General features: G+C 39.5%; 1 protein-coding gene across 1 annotated transcript in view; it reads right to left on the minus strand.

The window, feature by feature from the left end:
* srp68 (signal recognition particle 68) overlaps positions 1-19,304 on the minus strand; it is a 118,306-nt gene that overhangs the window by 47,984 nt on the left and 51,018 nt on the right. Inside the window, exon 9 of the mRNA XM_039662207.2 lies at positions 18,919-19,017. Within this exon, the coding sequence (XP_039518141.1) occupies positions 18,919-19,017 (99 nt within the window). The remainder of the gene's footprint in view (positions 1-18,918; positions 19,018-19,304) is intronic.

Here is a 19,304-nt window from a genome sequence, read left to right on the forward strand (position 1 = left end):
CATTAAGACACATTTTGACAGGATGTAAGGTGGCTCTTAGGCAAGGTCGGTTTACTTGGCGCCATGACCAATTACTGCAATGTTTGGCTTAAGCATTGGAAGGTAAGCATTGGAAGGTATGACCAATAAGCTGCCGCCTGTTCTAGCAGAACGTTACATGCAGAAGACAATATTCCTCCGCCCAGGTGAGCAACCACCAAGAAAAGGTGTTAACACTAATTATCGCCCAGGACAACTGGAAGCTGCTAGGGACTGGAAGATGCTGGCTGATCTTGATCAACGGCTTATTTTTCCACCTGAGATTGCCACCACTAACCTATGACCGGATATTGTTTTGTGGTCTGGATCAGCATGCATTGTTCAACTGAGACTTAACAGTGCCATGGGAAGATGCGGTAGATGAGGCATATGAGAGAAAGAAACTGTGGTATGCTCATCTGACCAGTGAAGCAGGACAGCGAGGATGGAGAGTACAGGTTTATCCAGTGGAAGTAAGTTGTTGAGGTTTTGTGGCACACTCTACAACCCGGTTTCTCAGAGAGGTCGGATTCAGTGGCCAGGAGTTGCCTCGCACAGTAAAGAACTTGAAGCAATCTGAAGCAGCAGAAAGGAGCAGCAACTGGCTGTGGTTGATACGGAAAGATGGTAGCTGGCTGTGTACAGGCCGCCACGCTACTGTTTCGTAGAATTCTTGAAAAACTTGAAGAGTCTGTTGGTTTATTTGTTTAGGTTGCATAGCATTTACAGTCATTACGTTCCTGTGTATATTGCTTGAATGACGGGTGGTTAAGCAGATATTGGCCCTCATATATCAAAAGTGCGTACACCAAATTTCCAGCGTACACCAAAAAAATCACGGTGACTTTGAGATTTATCAATATGGACGTTGGCATATGGCACGCTCAAATCCTACACCAGCTCAGGAGGTGGTGTACGCACGTTTTGAGTTAATGTTGAAATGCGCAGAAAAAAGACTAACACCACAAAACGCACTGACAAACTAAAAGATATGATGTATATAAAAAAACCAACAACATAGTAATTATAAACTTTAGTGTTTATTTTTGTGCAAAATGGATTTCAATGTTTAATTTGTGTGACTTTACCAAAGCATTTGATTTGTAAGCATAATTATTCCTTCAGTTGTGAGCCTGTGCGCTTTACCCTGACGTTTCAGGGTTATCCCCGGCAGGTGCACACAGACTGGGTTCGGTAATGAAGAGACAAATGACCAAAAAATAATTCAGACTGACAAAATAATAAAAAATACATTCTTCTTTCTTTAAATGATTATAATAATAATAATACAAATAATAATAACGACATTCTTCTTCTAAATAACAATAAGCGTCATTAATACAAATCATAATAATAAAAATATTACAAATTGTCATGCAATTAGTAATGTGAATGGTACTTCAAATTAGGGCTGCAACTAACGACTATTTTAATAGTCGACTAGTCACCGACTATTGAAACGATTAGTCGACTAATCGGATAATTATTACATTTTTCTAAAATTTAGCATAAATTGCTTTAATTCTGTGGAAAATGATAGTAAACACAAGAAAGAAGGGGGTACTTCAATGAAAAATGCATATTTTATTGAACTTTGCTGCTGATAGGCCGATTCATACTAAAAGTAAATAAAAAATGCCCTGTCTAAAACCAATTAGGCAGAGTACTTGGTCAGTATAGACATAAATATATAAATAGAGAAACTATCATTTTTATAAAGGCCAGGCACATTTGTTTTACAAGAAAAAATAAATTAAAATCAAGTAAATATTTTCTTCCTGTAGCTAAACCAGGGGCAGGCACATTAGCAGCAATAAAACCGTAAACAAAAATATTAAGTGCATTTTGTGAGATGCATTCAGTGGTCAATCTGTTGCAAAATAACTTACTACTTGTGATCCAAAACAAAACGTATTGACTTCCATGTTATTTGCCCTATTTTCCGCACTTTAAGGCGCACCTTCAATGAATGACCTATTTTAGAACATTTTTCATATATAGGGCGCACCGGATTATGAAGCGCATAAGATACTGCAGTCACACGTTTGACTGGGTTTGCGACTTTGCCTTATGCATCAACTAGATGTGCTAAAGGGTGTGCTAAATAGTGCGCGGCGCCGGAGCTGGTGAGGCGTTTATTAGTGTGAGCGCGCTGGGGCGTGCACGTAACTTTCGCAGCCTGACTCATATATTGCGGCGGCTCGTCAGCAACAGCTGGCTGTTATGAATGAGAGTGAGACGACCCGGTTACTATGAACGGGGAGCGCTTTATGAACGTTCTGTGACGCCCGAGTAGCGCCGGGGACAGTGTGTCTGTTAAGAGTGAGCGCTCGTGAACGGGAGACACACATAACCTGATTTATACGAGGTTGAACTGGCCGTGTGACAAAGCAGGCATAAGATGGACACGAGCGCGAGTTCACGGGCGAATTTAATAACGCGGGGCGTTGTTAACGAATTGGTCCATATATAAGAAGATCCGGATTATAAGGCACACTGTCGTTTTTTGAGAAGATTAAAGGTTTTTAAATTCGCCTTATAGTGCGGAAAATACAGTAAATCTTAAGGCGGACATACACTGTGCGATGTCTGTGCGATTTCAGCAAGGTACCTACTCACACTGAACGAGTAAATCGCATGCGATGCAAAGCCAAAGTTCAGGATTTATGTGCTCACACTGTACGGTCCGATCGTCGAGCTGCGACTTCACTGCTCACACTATACGTGTAATATCTGCGATAACCCCCTGGATTGAGCCTATTTACGTGTATGTATCCAGAGATATTGTCAAAACAAGCATCTGCTATCAGTATCAAGATGATTTAGTATTTTCAATTTACACATTTAATTATTATTATTATTATTATATTATCATTATTAGGGGAGGCCTATAGGCTAATTTTACTATTAAATTGATCCGCTATTATAATTAATTTGCCACGTAATATTTTCACAGCACATAACCAACGTGCTGTGACGAGGATAATAAAATATTAATCTTACTCCTCATTAAAAATTGTCTAAAACATTTAGGTCGATTACAATGAATTATATATAAAATAACTATTAACAGTCTATAATATGTCCGAACATTGCCATTATTAATCGTCAATGACAATTAAAAACAGGTTTATTTCAAAAACATTGTTTGACAAAATAATAAAAGAGGTGTTACATATCAGGTGGCTTGAAGACGGTGCATGGGTAATATTATCCATTTTGCAACACGAACTGGAGGTAAGCAACAGTAATTTGTAGCTCGTTTTTATTTTAATTTTATTTTTGCTGCAGATGAAATGGTTAAACTTCTGTTTTCGCGCAGGTGCAGTGAGGGAAAAAACACTGAGTTTAGGGCAATCGGTTCGTAGCTTTGCTTCAACTGTGCGATATAGTCACGAGGAGCGACCAAAATTTCTGACATGCCAGAAATTCATCCGACCATCCGATTGTCGATCGTGAGAGGTTAATCGCCTCTCGTTTCTCCCTGTACACTGCACGAACACTGCACGACAAACGACGCATGACAAAGCTGAAAATCGGTCCGACACAAAAATGAGTCGCATGAGTCAGAATTCGGCTCAAAATCGGACGAAAATCGCACAGTGTATGCCCGCCTTCACCGAGGCGAGTCAAACTCCGTTTTATTCAACTGTCCGACGTGCTTTCTTTTTAAATGTTCGTGCATCACCAAGGTGCTGCCGTGATGGCAAGGACTGCTTTGCATGATACAGGTTACCTTTTTATTCACCGTATCCAGGCTAAAATGCAGGCTAAAATGTTTTGGTATGTGCAGCTGCTGCGTTGGACACTGCCATTTCTGTATGTTATCGCTCAGTCAGCAGAGAAGCGAATGTGCTCGGTCGAAAAAAAAACAAAAACATGTCTGGCGACAATTCGACAATGAAATTCATTGTCGACTTTCTATTATCGATTTTTGTCGAAAACGTCGACGAATCGTTGCAGCCCTACTTCAAATCACATCATCATCATCACTATTATACATGTGAAGTGATTCAAAATTGAATGCTAATTCAAAAGACGTGCTGTAAAATAATGAATTGTGATGGGTCATTTCGGCTCCACGTCAGAGAAGTTTCTCTTCTTTGCCGTCTTCCATGTGTACATGGCGTAAAATGAGGGCGTGGGGGAAGCGGAGACTTGAATATTTATTAGTTAGTTTTTCAGCCGCGGGATTTATCAAGGGCAGCCATTGCGTACACCTGGATTTCAAAGGTACGCACAGCTTCATAAATCAGGCGGTGAGAAGAGTGTAAGCATAATCTTACGCCAACATATACACCCGTTTATACGCAAGAATGATAAATGAGGGCCATTGTGTTTTGCGGTAGGTGGTATGCCATACTGAACCGTTGCCACTGAAACTGCATTAAAGCTGCCGTCGGCAACATTTTTTTTTTGATCATATTCAGTGAAAGACACTACAATCTGACAGAACAACATAAATAAAGTGGTTTTAGAAAAAAACCTGAGCTTCTAACTCGAGCGCGTTATTTGTTTTGCAAAAATCCACCACTCCCGGTTCATCGGGTAAAATCAGCGCAGGGGGGTGTGAGATCTGACTGTCAATCACAGGTCATGCACACGCCACCTCTCGCGCAAGTTACAGTCGGATCTGCATTTTGAAAGATGGAGATTTATGTGATTTATTTGGGTTCAAGCTGGATACAGAGCTTGCAACATTTCTTCTCAACAGGTAATTGCGCTTTATCAACCGGTTACTTTGTCTCAGTGTTCCGTTAGTAATCTAAGTAGCCTATGCTTGCCCAAATGTGTTGGTATGGATAGCTTACGTTAGCACTTGTTTGGCAGGTTCGTTAGCTTTGTTTGCACTGAAATCCGTGTGTGACGTTAGGTGTATAAACATGTCCAGATGAAGGAATAAAGTTCGGCTTTTTGGAAGAATGTTGATGGATGCTAATGAGACGTAGCCTGGCTGTGCCCTCCTGCGCACTTCCGCTCAATTTCATTTTCCTTCAGTACTACGTCTGGGACTGCTGTATATTCTTAGGTTTCCAGAAATCAATTTTTTGTAGGACCAATCAGCGAATAGAGGGAATGGCTGAGAACGATGACTTTGATGTAGCGCGTCAGTTTGAGTTCAGTAATGGTAGCGGAGAAAGACGTGAGAAAAGCTATTTGGTCCGTTGTTGGAAATATACTGAATTTAAAGCCAGAGTAAGAACAAGGTTTGCTAAGTTTTGTTGGTGGCCATCCTCCCCACTGGATTCATTTATTAGAGTTTGTGCTGGGCAGCTTGGCATGCACGATGACCGTGACATTTTGGACGGACGCTTTAGCCTGGTGTTCGGAAGCCCCGAGTCCTGGCTGCTAAACAGTTGTTGAAGATGCACTCAGGGGTCATGTCAGTAGCTCAGATTCCAAACAGTAAATTTAGTGATTCTTGTGACGAATAGAACACTTTGAGCCACTTTGTGTACTCGTGCAGGAGGTTGGTGAGTCAGTTTTACATGTTGTGAATCATTCAAATTTGTTGTAATTTAAAAAAAAAAAAAAGTCATAAATAAAAATGTGAAAACATTAGGGCTTTAACAACTAATCGATAAAATCGATTATAATCGATTATGAAAATCGTCGTCAACGAATGTCATTATCGATTAGTTGGTCTGATTACGTCACGGGATTGTTTACATGCTACATGCGCTTCTTACATGCGCTTCTTACATGCACTTCATGAGGCACACACGCAGTCTCTCTCCCTCGCCGGTCTGTGCGCAACACGGACGGTTTGGAGCACATTATCTTCTGTCTCGCATGCGCACTCTTGATTCCGTGAGTTTGAACTAATTTGCGGGCATCAGGAAACCTCTATCATTCACCTTTCGGAAATCATTCACCTTTCGGCAAATTCGCCGTTTCGAACCCAAAATAGGGGACCTGCGTTAATCGTGTATACTTTATGAAGCAATACTGTAGTATAATGTGAGATAGAAATGTATATTTAAGTCATTAAATTCAAGTTAACGTAAGCTTTTCCCTCCACTCACTGCATGAAAAGTGGGATTTTCGTCAGTAAGCGGCACTGTAAATTGTCGTGGAAGTTCAGGTTTACGACTGCACACAGCAATTTACAGGTAACACTCAAAACTGCCGTGAATTGCCGGAAATTGACGTGGGCCTTGCTTGGCAGTTGTCCCCCCATTGTCCCCCCTTCTCCTAAATCTAGAGGAGGCTTTGACATGTAAATGAAAATGCTGTGAGCTATACACATGCAAATAAGGGTAGGGGAGTTTCACCCCAGGTAACATTTTTCTGAAAGGTATAACTTCATTCTGAGACAATCTCTGGTAGAAATAGATCAGGCTCAGTATAACCTAATTGCCGTGTTTTTTTTTTTTGTTTTTTTGGGGTTTTTTTTTTTTTTTTTTAACATTGCACATAACATTGCACAATAACATGACATCCAAAAAGATAACAATCAACAAATAATAATTTCACAATAAATAAGAAACAAATAAAAATAGGACAGAATTGAACAAATGAAATAAAAACAGGAAAGGGACTCTCTCTATTGTGTATAATATTATGATTTAAGAGAAAGTTAGAAACCAGTAATTTGTATTATTTAAAGAAAAAAAATAGCATACACATAAATTCACTTTTCAATTAGCTTCAATATTCTTTAGCAAATACAATTGTATCACTACATTTTTATCGATACATTTGAGAGACTGAATATACTGAAAACTGAAAATCAGACCAAAACAAAAAAACTTCAAACAAGGTTTAGAATTATTAATTTTACTCTTATGAATATGAAATTTTCCTAATAAAATTATAAGATTCATCATAACATTTACGGAAGCAGTTTTCAAATGATATGATAACATCTTTGATGTTAATTCACAGTTATAAACAGATGTTTTTTGTTTTTTACAAATTTTTTTTACTGGTTTATTTATTTTAAGTAGCCTAATAAAGTTATTTATTTATGCATATATGTATTTTTACATTTCATGGTAGCCTAGGTATATCCACCTTATTCCTAATTTAAAATGAACTAACAGCAGCAGAAAAGTCAAGGACAGCCGACGACAGCCTTTCAACCTGAGTCAAAAACCAGTGAACGTAACTCTGATTGGCTGAGGCAGCATATCATCATAATCCAACCTGTAACGTCAGCCACTCTGATTGGCTGAGGCAACGTGCCAGGCATGTGGCGTGTTTTTTAAGCAAAATAACTACAGATATTCAGCCTGCTTCGCCGTCATGATCGCTGGTGAACCCATCTTTTCCTCTAAATTGAAGGTAAGTTCGTCCAACTTAGTGAATTCTATGTCCATGTCTACTTATAGTGTTTGGTAGTTTAGCGTTATTGTCTTAAACTTCACAATTCTGCTGTGATTACTGCCGCGAATGTCCAAGGGTGTTAACCTAACGGAACAGTTTTTTGTTTTGCGTTAGCTTGCTGCTCTTAATTCTTTTTTAGTTTCATGTCAATTTGGGACACTAAATTGTATTTTGCACGTTGTTATCTGGCTGCAAGCTAGCTAACGTTACCATTCTTTGCTAGTAATCAAACTAACTCGTACTGAGTGTTCAATTGGCTTTTCCCAATGCGTTTACTCTGAATATCGTCAGAAATTATGATAAAATAATAAGTGCCAGGATCATAAAACATAAAGCGCCTAATGTGCTTGTATGCTCTAGTGTAGGCTATCCTTGTTTGTAAAATTGCATCACTTTGTGTGATGGAGTAAAATCTTCAGGTGTTTGTGATTTGTTTTGTCTCTCAGGGGCAGTAAGGAGTTGAGGTGTCCTTCGCTGATAGGAGAAAAAACACTTAAACAAGGTAACGTTACGTTTTGTGATCTCATCCTCTTTTTTTTTGAACAGACCCCAGTCAAATAAAAAGTAAAACTAAACTAATTTGGATTAACGTCTGTGTTTATAGATGACTTTGAGCGTGAGACAGTGGTGAAAACGCCAAAGAGAACTGGAACATGGCATGTTATATTCAGTTATAAATGTTTGACCAAGTTTTTAAATATCTTATAAATCTGTTCAGTTTCATCATTTGATAATAACTTTTAAAACACTTTTTTTTTTTTTTGTGGTATAGATGCAGTGACTGAGACTAGGAGATGCAGTGACTGAAACCTGGTGATAAGTATTGATCTATTGTCAGTGGAGAAGACACTTTTAATAGACACCTTCTCTCTTGTGAGCTAGCAAACTTTGTTATTCTAATTAGAGCATTGTAAACATCACCAAATGTGTTTGTTTATTTCAGTGTTCCAGAAAAAGGTCCTGAAACTACTGGTCGACATCCGCCATCGCCTGAAGGAAACCAGGTAGTGGATGCAGAAGAAACATATTTTTGCTTACAAATGTGGGGACTTGGGGCAGATTGCCTTTGCATACATCTAAATCATTTGTCTTTTTCAACTTTGCAGAAGGGGTCATGAAATTCGGTTCCACAGCCACTGAGGTGTATGTACATCAAGGTGAACCTCAAGCACGCGTCGCAAAGACTTGGATTCACTTCGCCCTGATGAGCAAAGCCTACAGGACTTGAATTAAGAGTTTTAAAGGGATAGTTCACTTTGAAATTATTTTTTGAAATGTTTTGGCTTGCGTCAAGGGCATCAGTCAGTCATATAATGGAAGTCTATGGGGATCTCTTAAAAGAGCATGCACAGAGAAGTACAAATTAAACATGATTTAATGAATCATAACTGTAAGTACACGTTGATGGCTTAAGATACGAGACGAGCGGTTTGTGTGAGAAAATGAACAGTGTGTGTGTGTGTGTGTGTATATATATATATCTGCGCATGCGGCGGAAAGTGCCGGAAGCGATCTTGCACTGGTACGTCACTCATTGTTTACACAGATTTCGGAAGTTTTACTGCGAAGATCTAAACATATTAAGATATATTGCATGTTGTGTATATCTAAATATGTGTATATGTGTATATATATATATATATATATACACACACACACACACACACACACACACACACACATTTATACAATAACAATATAAATACTGTTTGTTTTCTCTCACAAAATGCTCATTTCGTGTCTTAGTCCATCAATGTGTACTTAATTTATAAATCATTAATTCATGTTTAATTTGGTCTTCTTTGTGCATGCTCTTTGAGGTGGTGACCATAGACCTGCATTATATGACTGACGGACAACAACAGTTTGACCTAAAAATATCAAAATTGAAAATACTGTGGAAACAAAGACACCTGCATCTTGGATGCCCTTGAGGCAAGCTAAAACATATCAAATTAATTTCAAAGTGAACCATCCCTTTAAATTACATCCTTATTATTCGTTCATAATTCTGCCTCCACTGTACATTGTGTTTGATATATCTGGTGCCCAATTCTGATGCCATTCAGGGCAATTTATTTTTGAATAGAGATGCAATATATTATTGATTTATTTGTATAACTGTAGTGCTGTATGTATGTTGTCCCATGTTTCCAGAGTAAGAGGGTGGAGGACATGTTTTCTGTGCTTTGAAGATGTTCTCCTATGCTGTGTACATAGTTGTGTGTTTGTTCTAATAAAGCTATTTCTTTGAATAAACAGTATGTGGCAAATGTTCCTTTCCTCAATAAATTCATGTCCTTTATGGTAATAATAATTTAGTCCACAGGATGAATATACAACATAATAGCATATCATATGAATATATATATATATATATGATTATTATTATTATTATTATTATTATAATTTTATGTCGGCTGACCAATAGTAACAGATCTGCCAACCAATCACGAGTGATTTTCTTGTTTAAATGTAGTGAATTTCAACCAATACTGAGTGAGGAAATTCAAGCCATTCTCTGGCAAGGCGCGCGCAGTGCTGCTATTCATATGCTAATTAGGGCCATTCGCACCTCCGCGAGCGCTGCATGCATACGTCATGGTTCGTTTCCGTCAATATGTGGCACAGACGAACGCGACGTTCACAGTCTGTAAATTGTCGCTAACTGTCGAAAATTACAGTCGTGTTACAACAGTTAACATGATGAAACTCTTTCCAAGATGATTCAATGTTATTATTATAATTGATCCGTAGATAAAGGTCTATGGTTTCGTAATATAATGACTATCTTGCTAGACTTTTATTGCTGTAACTTAATCACTTTCTACTGAGTGTCTGTGTTAGAGTCCCAGTTAAGATTCTCAGAGACACTGGAGCTTCAGAGACCTTTAGAGTCCGTACTAAGTTTTTCTCAAAGTTCCAGTACAGGAAATGAGATGTTAATAAAAGGAATTGGGTTGCAAGTTCTGTCTGTTCCATTACACAATGTTGTACTTGAATCAGATTTGGTCACGGGGCAGGTCACTGTGGGGGTGAGACCGTCTCTGCCAGTGGAGGGTATTTCTGTTATTCTGGGTAATAATTTGGCTGGAGGGCGTGTTTGGAGGGATGTGTCACCCCCTCCCATTGTAACAAATTTTCCTTCCTTACTAGAACAAGCTGATGTTGATAAACAGTTTCCTGATGTGTTTGTGACTTGTGCTGTTACTCGTGCAATGAGCAAAAGAGTATCTGAAATTCAGAGTGTAGAGTTTCGATCTAGTTGTGAAAAAAAGAAAAAGATTCCTGGTCTTTCGTACATTTTCCCTTCCGTTTCTCACCAGGAGTTGGTGGAGGCGCATACGGGGAAATGAAATCATCCACTGTTCGTCTCTTGTGCTCTTGGTGATAGCTGGATTTGGACGACTGTCGGCATTTCGGAAGACTCCTAATGGCTTAACAGCCTTTATTGCATTTTGTGAAACCCCTAGTTTTATTCAATAAACTACGTTGGTTATATTGATCGCTCGTGTTGGTTTCCTTATTGTTGTGGCCACGAGTCGGCCGTAACAGTCTGTTAGATCAAAACACTAGACTCGGCGCACTTTTCACAATTGTTCTTCACGTGCACAGTAGCCTAACTGAAATTTAAAACTGTTAAAAGAAAAGGCTTAATAAACTATTGCAAAGATACTGTATAATACACAGTCAATATTGCTTCCTCACTAAAAAGCTGTGCATCTGATTTTTACGATGTTTTTCATGAATGTATAACAACAATACAAAGAGCAATGTGTAACGTTTTACCAGAGTGAGTGCTACACTTATTGTCTCTTATTTGTTCCCCACTAAGGAATGTTTTTTTCACTAATTGTTCAGATTTTATAAAATTATTGTGCACTTGTGATTTTTCTAGGCTAAGTTTTTCTGAGTTATCCACTAATCTAGTTTACAATAGCATTTTTGTCATAGGTTATGGTCATATATATTTTTTTTATTTGTTGTTTTTCTATATAATGAAGTTGTCTGTATTAAGAAGATTGTTTAACACACAAAAGAGTGTGGTTTTTAGGGTTTTAGGGTTTTATTTAGTTATAATAAACAAAAAAATGAAATAAATGTTTTATCCGATTAATCGAAAAAATAATCGTCCGATTAATCGATTATCAAAATAATCGTTAGTTGCAGCCCTAGAAAACATATACTTTGAAGACCATAATTTGAGTTTCAGTTTTAGATGTCAATGGTTAATTTGTTTAAATAAAAAAAAACCTAAAATGTCATAAATAAAAAAAATTACAAACACATACTTTGAAGACGATAATTACTTAAGGTAGTTAAGAAACAATAAGACATTATATGAAAAATTGTTGTTTATTACAGATCTGCAGATAGAGACAGATCATTGACTGTTCAGCATTTGCGGCAGATCAGAAATGACCACAGCGGCGTCCTCATATTTTTAATATATTTCAAATATACAATTACAGCGATGGCTGGGCCCTCGCACCTGTAGCGCGTTGGGGTGTGAGGCGGCCGCGTTGCATATTTTGTTTGGCTGTGAATTTGCTACGCACTTCATTTACCAGCACTTCATTGACAGCAGGTGGCGCTATTACTGTGGGTGAATGTCAGCATGTAGATTTGTTCAGGACGGGACTCTTGTCAAATGTGTAAAATTTCGTGCAGATCTGGGCATTTACAGCCAAGTTACTACAACTTCCTGTTTCATGGCAAATCAGACGCCACGGACACGCCCATGGACGAAAACGCGCAGACAGCACAACTTAACATCGTCAATGCCTTTCGAAGGCACAGCAGAAATTTAAAGTTGATCCAACTAAATCCCTAGGAGGAGTTCGTTAAAGTACGTAATGAGTAAATCACCCAAAAATGGCGGTAAAATTAGAAATGGCTGACTTCCTGTTGAGTTTAGGACATCGCTACAAAAGACTTTTCTGTGCGTCTGGACATGGTAGATGTACCACAGACATTTTGTACATGTCGGTCAAAGATGCGGCGGGGGCTGCTTCGTTAAAGTTCACTTCCTGTTGCCAGCAGGTGGCGCTATGACTGTGGGTGAATGTCGGCATGCAGATTTGTTCAAGGCAGGACTTGTCAAATGTGTACAATTTCGTGCAGATCTTGGCATTTACAGCCAATTTACTACAACTTCCTGTTTCACGGCGAATCATCGACGCCACGGACACGCCCAAAGACGGAAATGCGCAGATAGCACAACTTTACATCGTCAATGCCTTTAGAAGGCACAGCAGAAATGTGAAGTCGATCCGACTAAATCCCTAGGAGGAGTTCGTTAAAGTACGGAGTGTGTAAATCGTCCCAAAATGGCCTCCAAATTCAAAATGGCGGACTTCCTGTCAAGTTTAAGGCATCGCTCCAAGAGAATTTTCTGTGCGTGTGGACATGGTAGATGTACCACAGAAATTGCGTACATGTCGGTCAAACGTGCGGCGGGGGCTGCTTCGTTAAAGGTTACTTCCTGTTGCCACTAGGTGGCGCTATGACTGTGGGTTAATATCGGCATGTAGATTTGTTCAGGGCGGGACTCTTGTCAAATGTGTAAAATTTCGTGCAGATCTGAGCATATACAGCCAAGTTACTAGAACTTCCTGTTTCATGGCGAATCATCGACGCCACGGACACGCCCATCGACGAAGACGCGCAGATAGCACAACTTTACATCGTCAATGCCTTTAGAAGGCACAGCAGAAATTTGAAGTCGATCCGACTAAATCCCTAGGAGGAGTTCGTTAAAGTACGGAGTGTGTAAATCGTCCCAAATCGGTCGCCAAATTCAAAATGGCGGACTTCCTGTCGATTTTAGGGTATGGGTTCTTGAGGCTTTTTTGTGCGTCTTGAAATGGTACACATCCCCACCAAATTTCGTGAATGTCGGTTGAACGTGGACGAGGGGTTAATTTTTTCCAATTTTCTAGGTGGCGCTAGCGTGCCATTTTGCCCTGTCCATCCGCGAAACCCACAAAATACGAAATTTTTCACCAGTCCGGACATGCGTGCCAAATTTGGTGAGTTTTTGAGCATGTTGCGGCCCCCAAAATGGCGTTTACTTTGCAGAAAAAAGAAAAAAAAAATGTTAAGCTGCAAGCAGCGATGGGCGGGCCCTCGCACCTGTAGCACGTCGGGGTGTGAGGCGGCCGCGTTGCATATTCTGGAGCTCAGCCGGTGCGGCTGTGAATTTGCTACGCATCCAAATCACCCAAAAATGTACGTAAAATTCAAAATGGTCACTTCCTGTTGCCAGCAGGTGACGCTATGACTGTGGTCTAATTTCTGCATGTACATGTGTTCAGGGCGGGACTGTTGTATATCGTATAAAATTTTTGCGCAGGTCTGAGGATGTACACTGAATTTACAACAACATCCTGTTTCATGGCGAATCATGGATGCCACGGACACGCCCATCGACGAAAACGCGCAGATAGCACAACTTTACATCGTCAATGCCTTTAGAAGGCACAGCAGAAATGTGAAGTCGATCCGACTAAATTCCTTGGAGGAGTCTGTTAAAGTACGTAGTGAGTAAATCATCCAAAAATTGCGGTAAAATTAGAAATGGCCGACTTCCTGTTGAGTTTAGAGCATTGCTCCAAGAGACTTTTTTGTGTGTCTGGACATGGTAGATGTACCACAGAAATTTCGTACATGTCGGTCAAACCTGCGCCGGGGGCTGCTTCGTTAAAGGTCACTTCCTGTTGCCACTAGGTGGCGCTATGACTGTGGGTGAATGTCGGCATGTAGATTTGTTCAGGGCGGGACTAGGAGGAGTTCGTTAAAGTACTGAGTGTGTAAAGGCGGGCGTACACGGTACAAATTCTGATGGTCGGAAGATCGTATGTCCAGGCACACGTTACGAGTGAGTTTATCCAAAAATCGTACGGAGGCAGTGATATACGACACGATTTTACGACCTGCTAAATTCCGAAGAAATCGCACGAAGTTCCGCGCTAAAAACTCGAATAACTGCATATAAAATATTGATTCAAGCCGTGATTATTTTGCTATAGGCTCGTTTTCAGCACCGGGAAAAGGACGTCTGGACACCCTTGTGTGTGTGTGTGTGGATGAGTTAAAAAAACGTAGTTACGGTTGGCTACACATTCATAAATAAAATTTCAAGCTCTCTTTAATTAGCCATTTAATCCACCTCATGTGTGAGTGTTTGCAATTCATTTTGCTGCGAGAAGCTATCGCCGTGAACGGGGCTTGAGTGAGCTTGAGCGCGTTGTGAGTGAGAGCGCGGGTGCCAGGTAACGTGTTGTCAGATCCACATAATGGAAAGGTGACAGTATCTGGACTCGTTTTTTGGATTAATGTCACACTTTAGGAAGTTATTAAAGTGGTTCGTAATATATTTATCTTATTTTCAAAACACAAGCTTTGAACTTATTTTGGATTTTTATATAATTTCTTTGTTTTTGTTAGTTTTTGCTTGTTTTTCGTAGCAATATTTGGCAACATTGTTCTGTCGGCATTAATAAAAAAAAAGCTTAGGCTGTAGACAAACTATAATTGCTTTTAGGAAGATACAAACGTAATGATCATCGTGATGTGAGAATCTGTAAGAAATGTATAGCACCATCAAAAATATTATGGCCTACAGTTGTTTCAGAATGAAATATGCCAAATACTGGCCAGTAGGAACACGGCAGATGCTGTTTAGTTAACCTTTCACAAAGTCATCATAAAAACATTAATTAAAGCAGTGTTTCTAGTAGTCCACACCATTTTCATCTTTCTTCTCTGGATTTCCTCAGCTCCTGATTGGTCAAATTCAGATAGATCGACAAATTGGCTCATTCAACCGCATACACCTCACGAATGCAAGCCGACAGCTCCCGAACTTTTTCGACATGCTTAAAAATTATCGGGAGGTCGAGAGGTGCTCGGCGCGTATCTTCCTCGCACACGATACGAGCCGCGACATGCGAGCATAACTGATTTACACGCGATTTCCCCCGAGTGAAAAAAAATCATCGGCGAGCTCGTAAAAAAGCAAAAAAAAATAAAAAAAAAAAATCGCACCGTGTACGCCCGCCTTAAATCGTCCCAAAATGGGCGCCAAATTCAAAATGGCCGACTTCCTGTTGAGTTTAGGGTATGGGTTCTTGAGGCTTTTTTGTGCGTCTTGATATGATACACGTCACCACTAAATTTCTTGTTTGTAGGTTGAACGTGGACGAGGGGCTAATTTTTTCTAATTTTCTAGGTGGCGCTAGGGAGCCATTTTGCCACGCCCATCCGCGAAACCCACAAAATACGGAATTTTTTCCAAATTTCGTGCCAAATTTGGTGAGTTTTTGAGCATGTTGCGGCCCTGAAAATGGCGCTTACTTTGCAGAAAAAAGAAAAAAAAATAACCCTAACAGTTTCAAGAGGGTCCTCGCACTGTTAGTGCTCGGGCCCTAAAAATAACCCTAACAGTTTCAATCATAGACATAATATATACATAGACGCCCTATTGGCCGCTGGAGCGTACGTCAACGGCGCCGCCATATTGGGGAGATCAACTTTCCCATACCTCTCATACCGGGAATTGAGAAAAATGCCTGTTTTGTGCGCTGCTTGGGGCTGTAAAAATCGCCACACAACTGAAAACAGCTTTCGAGGAAGTACCTTTCACAAGCAATACTGAACGTTTGTTTTTGGTTGTATTTGGTCATGATTTAATTAGTAAGTAAAGTTTAGAGATTAAATACTACTGTTATTGTGTCACGCAATGTAGTTTTAATAGTTTTTCAGTCGACAATGTAGTTGTTTAAAGCTCAAATATGTGGTTTGTTTGTAAAGATAAAGCCTATCTAAAAAATTGATCTGAAGTCTTCGGAGTTGTTGCGCCCCCGCCCAGCGCTCGTCTCCCCCGCCTGGAACAGCCGTACCTCGGCCAGTGCTTCTAACGGTTGCCGCTGGCTCGGATGTCTCTAGTCTAGAGGTTAAGCATGAGATATAATTCGTATAATTTGTGTTTATCTTTGGTCTCATTAATCTATAAATGGTTCCCTGGTAAATAGTTTTGGCTGAAGGCAAAGTAAAGTTTCATAACTTTATATTTAGGCTATTTTAACATTGTATGTTTGACTGAAGCTACTTCTGTTATAATGGCTAGCCTATTACTGATCAATAAAACTGAAATTTAGCACAAAGAGCTAAATATTAAATATATTTTTTGTGTGTTTATTCTGTAGTTGAAATGTCTTATTCTATTGCTATTATTATAGAATTATTAATAAACTATTATCAATATTTTTACATGTATTCATTACCATTTTATTTGCTGTATACTATTTGTTTATTTTATTGACTAAACTATTTACTAGTAGCCTACTTTTCACTTTGTTATAATTACTATTTGCATTGCACTGCATGCCCAGTTGTACCACAACATATGTATTATCATAAATGATCCATCAGTTATCAATGTTATTGCTAAAATCTGGTCAATCACATAAAATTCTTTTTCCACAATGAGCAAACTTAAATATCTCAGTATGGGGATCTTCACCATTCTTTTCCAAGAATGTTTTTATCCAGAAAAACGCAGCTCACCCGTTTACTTACATTTAATTACAATGCAGTCTTGACCTCCGCAAAATGGCGGACCCGTTGACGTATCGCAGCAACGTTCCAAAGCGGCCAATAGGGCGTCTATGTATATATTATGTCTATGGTTTCAATAGGGTCCTCGCACTGTTAGTGCTCGGGCCCTAAAAATAATCCTAACAGTTTCAATAGGGTCCTCGCACTGTTAGGGTTATTTTATTTTTAGGGCCCGAGCACTAACAGTTTCAATAGGGTCCTCGCACTGTTAGTGCTCGGGGGCCCTAAATATATATATATATATATATATGAAGAGCTCTTTTCCAAAACGCTATAAATCCATTTCAGTAGTTTTCAGGAAAACTACATTTTTTACCTAGACCCACACATTTTGTGAATATTCAAATTATCCTGTTTAAATGTTTTATTGGTTCAGTCTGAACATTTTGAACAATAATTATTAAATCAAACAACAATATTGTTAATGATAATTGCTGATTGAATGAACAGCTGATTGTCTCACAAACGTAACCAGCAGCACATTTCTCCACACATACTGTAGCAAACCCATAATACAGCGAGGGAGAAGCTATATATTTTTTCTAACAGGGTAGTAATAGTTTAGCTGGCTAATATGAGCTGTTACTGTGGCTGAGCTGGGATACGTCCGCATCGCATGAGTCCAAAGGTCGGAAGTGCGCGCGCTGTTACAATCATGTCATCTCCGCATCCCATAGATAGTATTTACTACACACAATAGGCTTTTTTCTCTGATTTTGAAAACTCTGCGTGATCGACTTTAGTGATCTAAAAGTCTGTATCGACGGGTTAGTGATTCCTGTAACGTACTGTTTTACGGTCAATGACATGAATACTAATCATCAGCTGTCTCACGAACGTAACAGCACATATATCCCCAACATAACAAACCCATAACACAGCGAGGGAGAACTAAGTTACATGAAACAATCCCAACTACATATTTTACACCAATCACAAGGGAAAAGTCACTACTCACGGAGTGTAAGGCTAGCTTCCAGCTTTCCGCTACTTCTCTTTCAAGGTAGTGATGAAACGCGTTCTGTAGCGCTGTTTGTTCGCGTTCGGCTACGGTAGGAATATGACGTCACAACATGGCGACCTTCATAGAAGGGGATTCGCGCGGTTATGGAGCTATTAATGTCTCATTCTAAGGTAATAAAAACATTACGGTTAATTAAGTAAGTTCTTTATAGACCACTGAAAACATAGTTATGGATGTCATATTGCATTTCTGTTAATAGATACTCAACTTATTTACACATTGCACCTTTAATACAAATATACATTTCGAATTAATAATTGTTCCTAGATGAACAAAACCTGCAGCTCTCGTTGACAGACATCTTATTGTAAACAATCCTCTGATCATTCGGACTTGTTCCAGCCGTTTCGGCGCATGACATACGTCACGACCACACGTTAGCGATTGGCTATGGCAGATCCTGAGTGACTCTGGGCAGATGCAATAGTTTTGAACTTTAACAGAGAACTCGCCTACAAGGAAGTAAACGTTTCCCAATGGAGAGAGGCCAGACTATGTACAAATGAAATGTACGAGAGTCTGGTTGAACCAGGCTAGATGAGACAAAGGCGTGTTCACAGAAAAGCTGGTGCACACGCACCGACGAGCACGAACTCTGTGGGAGGGTATTCGTTAATAGTGGGGAGGGGCATGAGAGTTGTAAACATTCAAAATGTTGCCCAAGTTCACTCAATCTGCCAGACTTGCCGACTGCAGCTTTAACGCACCAGTGGGGCTCGACAGCCTTAGGTTTTAACATCTACTCTTGTGTAATGGAAATCATGAAATATTGTGATATAATATTGAGGCTATGTTGCCCACCCCAGTTACCATATATCACACACAGATGCATCAATCGGGCAATGACAATGCAATGCATATAGCCAAGTTATTATTGCTCAAATCACATTTAGAGAAGTGTAGGTGGTGTCAGTAGTGCGTCTCACCACATCAGTCCTGATCTCCTCTCTGACCGCCTGGATGGTGTCTCTACACTCTGCCAGCAGGCTTTCATATAGGTGCTCCTTTGTTTCTTCATTATCTGCCTGTGAACAGTAAGAGACTAAACAGTCAGGATACCTGTATTCACTGTGTATTTTGTACATAACTGTAAAGTGAAAATATTTTTCAAATTACATGTGCTTTATAGCTATTAAAGTGTCTTTACATTAAAGCTTTTGGTGCAGACATGTGCATGTGATTTTAGGTTCATTTGGTTTGGTTGGAAAGGTTTCCTGAACTTAAGTGCACACCAGCATCTCCTTTCCTCAGGATTGTCTAACAAGATGGGTAGTTCAGTAGTGATCAACACTGGTTTGGTGTACTTGTAAAC

This window comes from Pimephales promelas, chromosome 8 (assembly GCF_988280905.1).
Source record: "Pimephales promelas chromosome 8, fPimPro1.hap1.1, whole genome shotgun sequence".
In the NCBI taxonomy this organism is placed as follows: Eukaryota; Metazoa; Chordata; class Actinopteri; order Cypriniformes; family Leuciscidae; genus Pimephales; species Pimephales promelas.